This window comes from Coturnix japonica, chromosome 1 (genome assembly GCF_001577835.2).
Source record: "Coturnix japonica isolate 7356 chromosome 1, Coturnix japonica 2.1, whole genome shotgun sequence".
Taxonomy (NCBI): Eukaryota; Metazoa; Chordata; class Aves; order Galliformes; family Phasianidae; genus Coturnix; species Coturnix japonica.
The window spans coordinates 62364303-62380682 of NC_029516.1; the positions used below are offsets into that span (position 1 = coordinate 62364303).

Below are 16380 nucleotides of genomic sequence, written 5' to 3' on the forward strand. Positions count from 1 at the left end.
AATCAAGTAAACAAAAAGCAAGTATGAGATTCATCTAAATTCTCTCAATTTGATAATTTCTGGCATTATTAAAAAGCAGAGCTGATAAATCAATTACAATTTTTATTCTGAATTGCACTCAGTAAATATATTCACCATGGTCTCTATTAAGAAACTCCCTTTCATGCTGATGAACTTTGAGTATTCAAGTAAGAAAATTATCCAGCAAAACTCTGTAGAGCAAATACTTCCAATTGCATACATCACTATTTGTAGGGATCTAGCTTTAAACTCCACCCTGGGATCTACTACTAGCCCCTAGCATCTTCATGCCCATTCAGCCAAAACCAACACCATGTGACTTAACTAGTCAGTCCCAGCTAAAGTAACAACTGAAGTTTCAAACATTTGCAAGTAAAACCTATGAACCAATTACTGACTTAATGTGAATAACAGACATGTTCAGAAACAGAAAAATGGATCACCATACACATTCTTTGGCTGGGAACAATTCAGTTAGATCTACTAGCAGCACATTTTTTTTCAGACAGTGCACTTAGCTCAATTCTGTCTTCATATATATCTGTGCAACATTTAGCCTGTTATTTTTCTCTTCACAGATTCTCTTTAAGCGTCACTTGTTTTATCCTTATAATTATTTTATCCAGTCACAGCAGCAGTATCATGTTTTATACATCTCTTGTTTATCTGTGAAAACTCTTCGAATTTTAACAGAAGGATAATACTTGCTTATGTTTGATTTTTTCTGCTTTACTCACAGGCATAATGCTAGGAAAAACGTCAATCCCACAACTTTTTTTTTTACCTTGGAACCAGGCAATCAGCTCTCTGAAGAGTGGTGGCATCCAGTTCAAAGAGAGATGCGATGTCATTTCCATGTGGCACAGAGACCAAAGTATACATAATCTTCTCCCCTGCCTGGCGTTTCTTCTTTGAAGCAGGAAGGTCGCCATCTCTCTGCTGGTTAGGCACAAGGGTTATTTACTTGCATCAGGGCCCATTATGAATTCTCCAATTACCTTGTGGACAAGTAATACATCTAAATTGTATTATTTTTTTGTGTACATTCTACTAAAAATGTACCATGACTAGCTTTGGAGTGCATAACACAAAGAATGCACTTTGCCCCAGGCACACAGGGTCTCAGACAGTCATTATAATAACAGCAGGTCACCAGCTACAGAGAGACTGTAGTACTGTATACATTACTATTTGACATCCACAACTTCAAAAACCTGTGCCAATTGCAGACCCTTCACTCCCTACAGATGTAACTGCACAGTACTAGCTTGGAAAAGGCCAAAGTTAAAAGAAGAGCATTAATGAAAATTGGATCTTTAAAATGGAGGCGGGGAGTAAAAAAAATGAAAAACTGGCCACATTCCACAGTTGTTTTAAGTTTCAATTTTTTTCCATTCCCATACATTCTGAATCACAGCAGTACACCTTCCAAATAGGAAGAGGCAGAGTATCTGTCCCATTAATCATAGAATAATAGAATGGACTGGGTTGAAAAGGACCACAATGATCATGTAGTTTCAGCCCCCCTGCTATGTGCAGGGTTGCCAACCACCAGACCAAGCTGCCAAGAGCCACATCCAGCCTGGCCTTGAATGCCTGCAGGGATGGGGCATCCACAGCCTCCTTGGGCAACCTGTTCCAATGCGTCACCACCCCCCGAGTGAAATACTTCCTCCTAATATCTAACCTAAACCTCCTGTCTCAGTTTAAAACCATTCCCCCTTGTCGTATCACTGTCCACTCTTGTAAATAGATGTTCCCCCTCCTGTTTATAATATTATATTTTGATATTAATTATATTATATTATATTGTATTATATTGTATTATATTATATTATATTGTATTGTATTGTATTGTATTTCTAAAATCTATTCAGCACTGGAAAGAAAACAAAATCACACGTGGAAACTTAACCTGCATGCAAGGTTTGAGAAAAAAGCAAAAATATATATCTGTGACTTCCATACACATTCTCCTTTACAAACTCAGGATAAGACTCCAACTGGAAAAGCAGGTAAATTTTCAAGCAAACTGGAAAAATCTGATTATCAGTTCAAAATTCAATAGGTCAGTGAAAGGGTGAAGAGTACAAGATAGTTTAGAACAGTATCCAGACTTCTTTTTATATTTTCCATAAGTTACATCCAAATCTAATTATGTTTTCCCAGAACTGATCCACTCTGCTATCATTTCCAAACTGAAAAGGCTGGTATACAAAAAGGTGGGACATTTCATAATCATATAGTTTTTACATAGGGCTCCAGGAAAAACAGACACCAAAATATGAAAACATATTCTGCTCTCTGTTAAGAAGTATTTTTATACTCTGTCACTGCACAATGTCTGAGCATCTCCCACAGGTCATTAAAAATGAGCATATACACATGTGCAAGCTTCTGTGACAAGGAGGTAAAGTGAAAGGCAGGTCTCCAGTGCTTCAGTAGTTCATACTAACCACTAGCTCAGTGGGGAAGTTCCTCCTGAAGTTTGGGGCTGACTTCACTTGCTCACAAGTTTCCCCAGCAATTGCTACTAAACAATGGAGTTAGCGTATTGGGCCTTTACCCTGCAAGCCAGGCTTAGCACCTGTCAAATCAGACCTGCCATACAAGCAAGAGCTGGTTTCTAGTCTCAAAAATAAAAAGCCCATCTCATCAGAATGGAAGACAGTGTCTATAATGCTGCTAGCTGCAATGCAAAGCTTAGTTGAAGGAAATCTGGCCTGCACAATAGTTGTGCAATAGTTCCAGACTGAACTGCAGCAGAAGCTTCAGAACTCTTCTCATACTTTAATTTAATGATCTCGGACACGCCTCGCAACCCAAACATGACTATTAATTTTATGTAATATCCTTTGGAATAAAAAAATAGCAAAAAGTGGCCCTGACCTTGAGAGCTCTGAAAAGAACTTACATATAGGGCGCTCACAGATAGAGAGATACAGTCATCACATAGAAAAATAGACTACAGTATTATAAAATATTATATAATATTGATATTTATGTTTGAATTTACACCTGACTGCATGCATAGAATTCTGCAAGAGAGAGCATACACATTTGCACACAGAACGTTTCTTATGGTTAATCAAATTTAATAAGCTGTCATCAGAATCTGCACTTAATCTAGCCATCATTAAATGTGCTGAGTCCATACAAGGAAGCTGAAAGAAGGGGAAAGTATTAGAGTGCTTCACATTAATCAGGCAATATGATCGGTACATAAAAAACACAGCATTCCTAAGTAGAATAAAACAATGATATTTTCACAGTAAGTAACAGGTATACAGCCAGCAAAAAACTGATTCAACTGAGAGAAGGGAGGAATAAACCGGAAAGGGGATTCAAATATAGAGACAAGAAAATTCAAGTCAAAGCAGCATGAAGAAGAGAAGAAGCAAATGAAGAGTTTCAGAGCTGGCAGCGATAGGGTCAGTAGCAGCCAAAGAAAGAACTCCCAAGACTGGTCTAGTATTAGATATGGAGGTTAGTGGCCCTGCCTGCAGCAGGGAGGTTGGAGCTTGAAGATCTTTAAGTCCCTTCCAACTCAAGACATTCTATGATTCTATGATTCTGTGAAAACTTCTTTCAGAAAAAGCAGGTGAATTGCATGCTAGGAGTAGAGAGAAAAAACAAACTGCAAGAAATGTGGGTAAAGTAATTCAAGCAAATGGCAAATTCACTAAGAAAAAAAATAGTTTTGATTGTCCTACACTGTTGGTAAGTTAGTCACAAGCCATAGCAATCCAAATTAGATATATATATATGGTAAAGAAAATGGAATCACCTCACTCTGTAGTTTTCTGGTTAAATCACTTGTAAAGATGCAGGCAATGTAGATTCAGTTCCTTCTCTGTGTGGCAGAATTTGGGCCTACACCTTCCAAAAGAGTAATTTTCTACAATGGCATAATTGCATCAGTGGACAAGGGTCAAGAGTTACAGATGTCATCTATCTGGATTTCAGTAAGACCTCTGACACAGTCCCCACTAACATCCTTCTCTCCAGATTGAAAGATATAGATTTGATAAGTAGACTGATGGAGGAAGAACTGGTTGCAAGACTACATGCAGAGTGTGGTGTGGTCAGTGGTTCAGTGTTTGGATGGAGATCAGTGACCAGTGGTGTCCAACAGGTGACTGTTCTGGTGACTGTACTGGGACCAATGCTCTTCCACATCTTCATCAATTACATTGACAGAAACCCTTAACAAGTTTGCAAATGACAACAAGCTGTGTGGTGTGGTCGACATGCCTGAAGGATGGAAAGACATTCAGACAGACCTAGACAGGGTCAAGCAGCGAGCTTCAAGAGAACTCCATGAGATTCAATGTATTCAAGTGCAAGACCTTGCATCTGGTTTGTGGCAACCTCCACCACCATTACAAGCTAGTGGACAAAAGGACTGAGCGCAGCTCTGATAAAAATTACTTGGAGGTACAGGTGGATGGGAAGCTGGACATGAGCCAGCAATGTGTCCTTGCATCCCTGAAACCAAACCATATCCTGGGCTGCACCAGAAGTGCAACCAGAAGGGCAAGGAAGGTGACCCTGCCCCTCTCTACTGGTGCAACCTCACATGGAGAACTGCGTCCAGATGTGGAGTCCTCAGTACAGTAAATACATCATCTGTTGGAGTCCCTGGAGGGCCACAAAAATGATGGAAGTGATGGAACGCCTCTCCTGTGACAGGCTGAAAGAGCTGGGGCTGTTCAGCATGGAGAAGAGAGGGCACTGGAGAGACCTAAGAGGAGCCTTTTAGTATCTAAAGGAGGGATATAAGAAAGAAGGGGACAGACTCATCAGCAGGGTCTTTTGTGACAGGAAAAGGGTAAACTGTTTCAAACTAAAAGAGGAGAGATTTAGATTGGACGTTAGGAAGAAGTTTTTTAAATAAAGGTAGTGAAGCACTGCAACAGGTTTCTCAGCAAGGTGATGGGTGCCTTGCCCCTGGAGACATTCAAGATCAGGCTAGATGGGGCTCTGAGCAACCTGATGTGGCTGTAGGTATCCCTGTTCATTGCAGCAGAGTTGGACTAGATGATCTTTAAAGGTCCTTTCCAACCCAAATGATTCTGAGTCTATGATTCTATGCAGCAAATGGCCATGGCATTTTTCCAGAAGGAACTCATGAGGGAAAGTAAAGGCTAAAAGTCCAAAAAAGGAGTCACAGTGAAAAGAACCAGCCCTTCTGTTGAAGATCCATGCTAACAGCAAATACCGTAACTCCCGGGCTTCCACCACTGACTTGCAGTGCATCACAACAATTTAAAAAGAAGTTTAACATATATACAAATCCAATGAAGATGTACAATGTTTGTAACTTGAAGGGCAGATACACTGTAATTAGTGAAAACATCTGCATTGTAATTGGAGATAATTAGATTCATCTTTCTTGGAACTTGTAGCCCAGCAGATGACTCTTCTTCACAGATCTTCATATAATCTGCTAGAAATTGTGAACTACTCCGTGTGCTTTATCTCTATTGGGTATCATACCAGAAATTCAGGAGATTAACAAGGAGTTTTGTTTAGGAAGGGGCCTATCTGCAATAAATAAATAAATAAAACTCTTAGGGGTGAAAAAGAAAAAAAACTCGTTATAAAAAAGCCAGGCCTGGAATATCTTTCCTTCTAGAATGTAAATCCAATCTACAATTCTGTCTGGTGAGGACACCTCTTGTGGCACAGAGACAGACAAGGATAATGCCCTGCTCCTGAATGAATGCATCAAGCTGCACTACAGATTTCAGCAGAAACTAAATTTAAAAACAGTCAGAGTTCTGAAAATGCCTGCTAAAGCCAGTACAGTGTGGTATCTCAATATGTTAACCCCGTTTAGGAAGCTCTTAGAAACCAGAATTTACTTATAGTAGTAATACAAGAACAACTCCATACATTAGATGATTTAAAAAATTCTATATGAAAATAAAGCCAAGGAAATTAATGGCCAGCCTTGCTTCTGTATGCGAGGAAGCCCTGGCAGACAGCACAGCAGTTAGCCTCCTATAACACCTTTGCTGTTGACTCATTTGTGAGTCATCGCATTCTTAGCAGAGACATCACGTTGCAATTCTGTTGTTAGGAGCCAGAGACATTCTGTAAGAAACAATGTATGCGTTTCCAGAGCTGATTCAGACCTGTGTGCAGCAGCAGAATAATAATAGTGTGCCAGCATCTGTGTCTCCCCTTCTTCCCCAGTAACTGCAGAGCCTCAAGTGGTCTGACTGCTGGCTTTATATAAGCAGAGACACTGCCATTCTAAAACTGAGCATTTTTATTTATTTTTTTTTAATATATTTTTCAGATTGTTTACATCCTCAGCTTTGAAAAAAAAAAAAAATCCCCAAACCTTCTCTAATTGTTTTAACCACATTACCTGTGTCAGGCATTATGAAATTTAATTAAAAACTTAATTGCTGGAAGGTAATTAAAAAATAAAACCAATAAAGAGGGGGGAAAAATAGTGTTTATCAGGAAAAAAATCAGGTGGGATGGAAGCAAGAAAGCAAGCTTTGAATTGCATTGCTTTTTGGCATCCATAAACACAGCAAATAAGCCAAAGGAGGTACATCGAATTGCACCACGAAGTCCATAGCAGAACTGTCCAGCTTCTTTAAAAGACATGTAAATTCGTACCAGTCTCAATTTCAAGAGAAATCCGAATAATAAAACTCAGTTTGGAGCCGCTTAGGATGAACCCTCTCATGAAAATGCAGACAAATGGAGGTAAGGTAGCTATCCAAAGACAGCCTTTTAATACTAAGGCACTAACAAATGCCACATTTCCAGCTGCTCTTGACATTTCCCCAATGTTTATGGTGTTCCTCTAGGTGCTGTATGTTTCTGTGATTGGAAATAATGGACTACTTTGCAGCATAAACTACACCAATTTTGGATTTAATGGGAGCTGTAACAGAACGCTGCATTTCAATGCACTAGAAGTTGCAAACTCTTTGACTTCAAGAACTGGAAAAGCCTTCTCTATTTATTTATTTATTTATTTATTTATTTTAAAGGCCTTTAAATCAGAGAAAGGTCTCATGTAAAAATAAATAAATAAATAAATAAAATAAAAATCCAGAATTTAGATGAGGGAAGAGCACACACAAAGAATATTCATCGACCCAATGTAAGGCTAAATTTTACCAGAAATCAAAGCCATGTTTCACTAGAGAATTAGGCTGGAATCTCACGAAACAGCCAATAAATGAGTGAGGAAGGCAGCCCAAACACAGCTTGGGAACAAAAGCTCTAGTGACTTCTGGCAATATTTATGATCTCAGTTGCCAAAATTCTTTCATTTTTTTGAGTCACTTGAGGCCAAAAGATGGACTTCGGAAGCATTTAGGTACCTGTACCCACTACTGCACCACAAAAAATCCTTCTCCGTTTCTGCTTCCTAAAATTGACAGTTGCCTAAGCAACTGTGATCAAGACTTGTAAACCAGGCAGAGAACATGCACAAGAAGCACTATCACACATTTATAGTTGAGGATTGGCACAAAACATACAGATGGTTGTGTCTTCTTTGAAACCTAGATGACAGAGAAAGAGCTGGAACCCTTTTATCCCAGCAGTGAAATGCAAAACACAGGCTGCAGTCTCAGCTTGTTCCTTCAGCTGAAAAGATTCAAGTATGCCTCTTCTACTTCCCTACTCCTCAGCCTTCAAATTATGCTGGTGTAGGTCCACTTCCACCTCCTCCTCTACAGCAGCAGACTTACTTTGCAGGCAACATTTCACAATTAATTGGTTCAAAAGATGAAAATGAAGATGCCTTAGCAGTGAGTCAGTGAGGTAGTCACCTGGCAGAAGAAGCACCACATGAAAAATACAGCGCAAGGAGAGCTTGTGTGCTCCATGTCATCAGTGTATTGGATACAAGATTGGTGCAGCTGGCCCTTCAAGAACTCTAAACATTTGAAGATTCTTTTACTTTTGAAAAACAATTAAACACTGCATCATTGTAGCATAAAAGAAATCCCTGCAAAGTTTTTCTACTCAGTTGCTGAGGGGCATAATGAAAACTTAAAATAATCAGTGCTGACTCGTGTTTTTAACAAAACTAAAAAGAGATGAATGATCCAAAGGTATGCCTATCATGCTAAAAGAGTATCACAGAATTACAGAATGGCTTGGGTTGGATGGGACCCCAAATATCATCAAAGTTCCGACCCCCCTGGTGCAGGCAGGACAACCAAACTCCAGATCTAATACTAAACCAGGTTGTGCAGGGCCTCATCCAACCTGGCCTTGAACACCTCCAGGGACGGAGAATCTACAACGTCTCTGGGCAGCCTGTGCTAGCACCTCACCACAATCTCTCTAAAGAACTTCCCCCTGACATCCAATCTAAGCCTTCCCCCCCTGAGCTTAAAACCATTCCCTTTTGTCCTACTGCAGACTACCCTTGTATGAAGTTGATTCTCCTCCTGTTTATAATCCCTTGGAAGGCTGCAATGAGGTCTGCCCACAGCCTTCTCTTCTCCAGGCTGAACTCTTCTCCCTTGCCCTGTCTTCATAGCAGAAGGTCTCAAGGTCTCTGATCATCTTTGTGGCCTTCCTCTGGACCCTCTCTACATCCTTACCGCACTGGGGGCTCCAGACATGGTTGCAAGACTCCAGATGGGGCCTCAAGTGGGCAGAGTAGAGACAATCAATCACCTCCCTATCTCTGCTGGCCACCCCTCTTCTGACAGAGCCCAGGATACAAACTGCCTTCTGAGCTCTAAGAGCACACTGTTGGCTCATGTTCAGTTTTTCATCTACCAGGACCCCCAGTCTTTCTCTGCAGGGCTGCTCTCAAGCAGTTCTTCTCCCAGTCTGTATACATATCTAGCATTACCTTGACCCAAGTGCAAAACTCTTGCATTTTACTATGTTGAACCTCACTAGTGAGGTTCACCTTTCAAGCCTGCTGAGGTCCCTCTGAATGGCACCCCTTCCTTCCATTGTGTCAATCTACTACTAATCTTGGTGTCATCTATCAGCAAACTTGCTGAAGGTGCAACTCAAGCCCATCATTGATGTCACTGATGAAGATGTTGAAGAGCACCAGTCCCACGACAGACCCCTCTGTGACACTGCGCATCAATGGCCTCCACCTGGACATATTGCCATCCACCACAACCCTCAATCTATGGTCTTCTAACCTTATTCACCAACTTTTCCACCCCTACAATACATATCAATCCAATTTAGATGTCAAAGGCCTTGAATAAGTCCAGGTAGATGGCATTGGTCACCTTTCCTTTGTCCAGCAATGTCATCACTCCAACATAGAAGGCCACCAGACTGGTCAGGCATGACTTCTCTTGATAAACCTGTGCTGGCTTTCTTCGATCACCCACTTATCTCTCATGTGACTTAACCAAGATCTTCCAGGCACAGAGGTGAAGCTCACTGGTCTGTAGTTCCTTGGGTCATTCTTCATCCCTTTCTCGTACATGAGAGTGAAGTTTCCATCTTTCCACTCCCCCAGGGACTTCACTTGACAGCCATGACTTTTCAAATATGACAGAGAGTAACTCAGCAACCACATCAGCCAGCTCCTTTAGGACCCTGGGATGAACGCTGTCTGGTCCCATACACTTGTATACATTTGGTCTCAAGAGGCAGTCTTAGACTTACTATGCTCATGTAGTGGAGCAAAAGGGGGATTTACTCCCCCAGTTCCTAATGAAATGTGAGATGTGAGAATTACAAGAATCCTGGCTATCTGTGTAGACTGAGGCAAAAAAATGATTTAGCACCTCTCCATATCTCTCATAGCCGCTTCTCCTTTCTCATTTACCAAAGGACGTTGTTTGTTCCCTTTGGCCTGCCTCTTTTGCCAATATACCTAAGCCATGCTGGTTTCCTACATCCTCTGCCTGCTTTCTTATTCAGAGGGATGGAGAATTCTTGTGCTCTCACAAAGGCATCTTAAAGGCATAAAAAAAAAAAAAAAAAAAAAAAAAGAAAGAAAAAAGGCTTGGATTCATAACGTGTTATCAAGCCATATCAGGATTTCTTTCACTAAATATCTTCATGTGAAAGTGCTGACTGTGTAAAGTGAGAGAAACACTTTTGATCATCAACCAGTCTTGATTAAATTTTCAATGGAAACATTTGTCCAATCTTATTGCTCCTGACTTGAATCTCAGTTGAAACCAATGCCCAGGAGGATTAAGCCTAGCTGTTAGAGAAGTCACCTTTAGCAATCATGTTCAGGTTGTTTGTGCTCTTCACTGTCCAGTCCACAGAATATTCAGCTACAACAGCTGCTCCTATTTTGTTACGTTGGTCCACAATGTCAGACATGGATGTGGATGGTATGGAAGTACAGACTGAACATCGCTGGTGAAAATGCATAGCTAATGGAAGCAGCTATGTTGAAAAACAGTGTTTTGCAGCTCAGAATTTGCTCTATCCAATAGTGCGCTTGTTCTTTTTATACCCGTTGTGGTTTCCATGGAAATAAATAGGAGGCATCACTTTTGGAATGGCCAGTGTATTTAGATGAAATTGCAACAGCTGGACACCCCATACTACAAATAAATTCGTATTACACGGCCCAATACATACGAACCCTTTGTGATGAGGACTAACATCAACCCTATACACATTTTCACAAGTTTGAATTCAGACTAGCTCTATTCTAGTTTTCTGGGCTGGGCACCCACATGAGGCTAAAACACAGTACCTATACTCCAGAAGTGTATCTTTTTTGATTCAACAGAATACAAGTTTGCACACTGAGATTGCTCTGCAAAGTGAATTGGGGTGCCTTAAATAGGGAATAACTAGGAGATTTGATGAAGGATGCTGTGAACTGAAGTGTTAATGCAACTCAGCTGAATGTGAGCCCAGCTATACTGTTCTCAGAGCAAAAGCATGAACCCAAGCATTTCCAGGCAAGCACCCTATTCAAGAGGATATTCTAGAAGTTATCTCAGTTTCTGTCAGAAAGCTTCAGGGACTTCATATGTGATTCCAAAACAAAAGAGAAACAACTGTTGGAGCTACTATATTTTCACAAGAGAGAACTTCCATTTCTCTGGCCAACTCAGCTCTTACTGCTATATTACTATTTATACCAAATACCAGGGAAGATGGAAAACCAGTGTTACCAACTCCTACAACAGTCTCCATTCCTTTTTAAATTGCAGTGCTGGAGGCATATGATTATGTAAGAATCTTGGTTTTCATTTAAAAAAAAAATAAATTTTAAAATGTAGAACAAAAAATTCTTCCTCTTGCAGAGAAAAACTTGAAAATGTGTCCTTTAAAAGAACAAAAGCCAGAAGGCCAATAGAAAGAAATTAAGTTTATTTATCCTAAGATCTCAACTGTGTCAAGGCAATCTCATGAATGTGATGGAGGAATTATTCTTTTTGGATTATTTGTTTAAGAATAAGATTCCCTCACAATTTTATATATAGGTCCATCACACATTAAAAACCACAACACCTCTGGTCTCGCTTTGTTAGTTAAAATTAGCTGGCACGCTCTTAGCACTGTACAAGATAAAGTCCTTTGCCTGTAACAGCTCCAGAATGCCTGGAAGCATCTGTCTTCTTCTCTAACCCACTTGTACTGCAACAAAGACAACTTAGCTCCTTGTGGAAGTGTGGTATTAGAGTTGCCTGAAGTGCAGCAGGCCTCAGTCTAAACCTGAATATCTTCTTGCATGTATTCGATAGAGATAATGGAAAGAGTCTCAGCATATTCTTAGATTTAGAGCCATACCTGACTGACAAACATGTCCCAAAGAAGCTCATCTCCACTAGCAGAGCCTCTTAATTAGTTTTGGTACATAAATAACCAGACTCACTTGTCCCTGGTTTTCTTGCTAAATAGAGTGGAGTTTTTGCCATGAGGAAGTATCTCTAATTTGATATGTGTTAATAATTTCATGTATGTAGTCACTAAGCAGAACTGGCTTCAAACTACTGCCAATTTGATGCAGAATTGGAAAAGGCTGCCTGACATTTCCTTTAAAGAAAGGGCAAACTCTCTGTAATGATTGTACTGAATTACACCCTAGCTTACACAATACACAAAAGATTACCTCAGTGGTTGTGACACTTTACTACAAAGCTACAAAGGACTTCCATTTGTTGGGTTTAATTATGCTAACGATATAGTATTTCCCAGGTTACATGCAACATACAAATTCCACTTACCAAAGCTTTTCCTTCATTATTCCCTTCTGGATAGTGTGGGTTAAGCTGGAAAAGAAAAGAAGTTAAAAACCATCTTGACATCTCACATACATTTCAGAACTTTGGGAGAGGGACTGGTTCAGTTCTTTATTATGTATTATTCATCCTGCAACAGAATTATGGAGTATTTAGAACTAGTATTGCAATTAGAGTATGAGAATTAGCAATTTAATTTCTGGTTGACTTACTGGCTGTGTCCTCACTTCAGAAAAGTGAATCTTACAATCAAGCTTGTTAAGAGAAGGCTTTCAAATAATAATTAAAAAAAAAAAAAAAATGATGGAGAGAAAGCACAGTTACTATTCTAAATATAGCAAATTACGGTCACCCCTACCAACACACAAACACTTATAGGACTGACCTTGAGCCGATGTATTGAGATAAAAATTAACACGTTTCACATCTACTAAGATTTTACAGAACAGTTAGCTCAGAATCAACACCTCTTCAAAACAGAAATGGCAATGTCATGACAGACAAGTGTTTAATTACTCTGTGATTCTGTTTAACCATTATTAAAGTATTTCCTATGTCATACCAGATTAGTAAGTGTTAATTAATAACTAAGGTAGCATGAGATGCTTGGATGAAAAAATACTACTATAAAATATTGCTATTTAACAGTGTTTAGTATGATTTTACTTTTGACAGAGAAAATATGTAGACTAGAAGATGAGGGATTATGTAGGAAGACATATACTCAGATAAACAAACACACATACACCCACATACTGGCTGCACACAAAATGTTTCCTGATTTGATTTACATTGAAATGCTTCTACCTCAATATTTGCCACAGTCCCTGACACATTCATGTATGCCTTCAACATGTTGAAAATGTGGAACCAAAATTATTACTTACAAATGGTTATGCACGTACATCTTACAGGTAAGTACAGTCATTTTCCTGGCATGAATTTGGCATTAACAGTGCGGAAGAGCAAGAAGTGAATTGCACAGGGCAAGCTGAATGAATTCCAGTCATACTTTTTAATATTACATTATCGTCATACGTTCAACGTTACATGGAAAACTGTTGTGTTTTTGTTTTCTTTTTATCAAGTCTGGAGGGGTTTTATTATTACTCTGCTGTTCGTGTCTCTTTAACAACAACAACAACAAACAAACAAAACAAAACAAAAAAGAAAAAAAGACATCACTTCATAAGAAAAGAGGAAAACTTTTAGACAATCCTAAAATTGCTGAAAATCTCTTTGCTTTCTATCATGACTTGATGTGTTAACACATCAATGGACAAAGCAATGTTCTCCTACCTTCGTTTCATTATTCACATTATCCACTGCATCACCCTCACAAATCGATGTTACAGAGCCTGCTTTCCTCCTTGCATTAACATCTATCCCCAGTCTTTTGTTTCGCACCTTCATGACATTCCCACACAATCTCTTACCTCAGCTCCCATCTAGTTCTATTATAAAGCAACAAGTTACATGTATATGTACACATATGTATATATATGTATATATAAAACTGCCTTCCTATAGTTTGGGTTTCTTCATTAATTTTCTCACACTTCTTTCGGCATTACTTTTGTTGACCAAGCATCTTAAAATAATTTGAATTGCCCATTTAGACAGTCAAACTCTGTACCTCTGGGCCTCCATCAAGAGCAGAGAAAATTATCAGGCACTGCTTCTCAATCGCTTAAGGCCACATACAGTGGCCTTTCAACACAGGTGCAGAGAAGGAAAAGCAAGGTTAAATTGAATCCTGCCTTCAGATTCTGCTGGCTGTAAGCAAGCTACAGAAATTCTAGGTTATCTTAGTTTTGTCACTAAACTCAGCATGGAAAGCTATGCACTGAGGACTTGATCTTTAGTTGGAATAAATCTATGATGTTTCATTAAAGGACTCGAGTGACTATAGTTGTCTACACAGTATGAATTGAGCCCTAAGCCTTGCTATTCTTCAACTGTTTTCTCTTAATATAGTTGTGCTTTAGAAAAAATATATATATCAAGAACAGGAGAAACTTTGGAAAATCTCACTCCAACACTACTTCTAGCCTACTTTAAAAATGACCAAGCAGATTGCATTCAGATTTTCAAAATAGTTCACTTCTGGACAGAGGAAAACATAACACTCAAGTTAAAAAAAGAAGTATATCCCTAATGATGGCTTCTCTTCCCCCATTGAAACAGAAACAACAAAACTAAATATGCTGTTAAGAGAAAGTTTGAGATGCTGATGTTAAACAGGTTAAGCAGTAAACAGGACAGAATGAAGTTTTAGAGCTGACATTAATGCCCCCCCTTTTCAGGTCTGCTGCTGTCATTTTCATTTCAGCTGAGGCTGCTGGTGTCAAGCATCTGCAAAAATCAGACTATTAGCTTCTATCATATATTTCTATATTTATACTTATAGAGAGGTGTAAATCATGTAGTGTTTTAAGTAATGTTATATACTGAGTCCTTTCCAAAGTCCAGATACAACAGAATGAACTACAGACACAGCAATGGCCCTAGCTCTCCACTTTTTCTGATACTCTTCAATGAGCCTCTTAACAAAAGAATCCTTGAAAATAACAACATTAACATTTGTTCCAACAAAAGAAAATAAATTTGTTCCTTGTTGCTAATGAAATCAAGCAACATTCCTAAGATATTAAGAAAGTAAATAAGAATACCATGCTAAAACGGATCTCATCTAAGCTTATCAGTATTCAAGCCTTTTGAGGTCACTGAATTTATTGAATTTCCAGTGTTCTCAAATTGTACCCAAAATACTGTATACTTCAGTCAGTAAATATAAAGCACATGACACATCGTAAACTGCAGAGCTCAAGAAAGTATAATTATATAAATCACTGTAGTAATAGATCAATTTGTAAACTATTTTTAAGGGCATAGTTCCAACAGCTTTTTTTGTGATGTACAATAATTCAGAAATTCTAATAATCCAAGGCATCTTTTTCAATAAATCTCAAAATAGCTGTTTTTTCACCTTCACTTGGTCAGAAAAAAGAAAAAGAATCACAAACAAGAGTTCAGCTTCACCATTGCTGACAAAAAAAAGCCAATATCAAGGATCTAGAAACTCGTCTTGTATTATGGTAAGCTCATGGGACTCACTATATCATCCCAATGTTCAGTGATTATGTAAGGCAAAGCCAGTAAATGAGAAAACATCAATGGCTATATGGTGGTAAGGAGAGTGCAGTATGCATCGAGTAAAGCAGATTGCACTAGTAGAGTGTAACCAGGGAAGAACAAAGGAAAATTCACATTACTGAAGAAATGTAATGACTGCATGACAAAAAGCGATGGAAACAGTGCAGCTTAAATATTACTCCTGAATAACTGGGTCAAGGTAAGTGATTGTACTTTCACCTGTCATTCACCCCACTGCCATGTAAAAGGCAAGCCCTATTACATGGATTTTACAATTGGGCAATTCTAATATAACCAGCTGTCACAGATCAAATGACGATGATTCACAACACCATAGATATTTGTTTTTTTTCACTTGCTTATAAGTACGAACACAGATCAAACTCTACAAACCCTCCAGACCACACAAAATCCCCTAAACTCCAGAAAATGGGGTTACCACATTATCTTTTATGGTTTAACATATATGGACCATCACTAAACACTGACTTACGTACTACACAAGGTTTTTCTTATGATGAGGCCCTACCAACAGTAGTTATGGTAAGTAACTGTGAATGCAGTTTGCACTGTATAGCATACAGGAAACATCTGGGAACTAAATTTGGTTTAGACTGACTCTACTGGGGAAGAGAGCTTGGAAGTGGCCTAGCAAACTCATCAGCAAAGAAGGACAGTCAATACCCTGAGAAGGTTCCCACAACCACGCAACATCAAATTTCAAGCACTAAAATCATTGACTACTTTGGCATTTTTAAACACAATCATCATCCTGCAAAGTCTACATAGGATGAAAGAGTGGTCAGGCAGTGGCATGGACTGCCCAGGGAGGTGGTAGAGTCACCAAATTAAAAATAACTCATCAAGGAAAGAATTAGACTGTCAAGCTAAAAGAGTATTTTAATTACTTGATTAAAACCAGGATTAGTCAAAGAATAAAAGGTTCCAATTCAACACATAAAAACAGTTTCCATTCCATTTGATAACTAGCCCGTTAACACAGAGCCTGTTACTCAAT

General features: G+C 39.0%; 1 protein-coding gene across 1 annotated transcript in view; it reads right to left on the minus strand.

Moving 5' to 3' along the window:
- Positions 1-16380, minus strand: part of ITPR2 (inositol 1,4,5-trisphosphate receptor type 2) — a 253736-nt gene that overhangs the window by 180167 nt on the left and 57189 nt on the right. Inside the window, exons 10-11 of the mRNA XM_032446237.1 lie at positions 12192-12236; positions 806-960 (exon numbers count right to left, since the gene is read on the minus strand). Coding sequence (XP_032302128.1) covers positions 806-960; positions 12192-12236 — 200 coding nt within the window. The remainder of the gene's footprint in view (positions 1-805; positions 961-12191; positions 12237-16380) is intronic.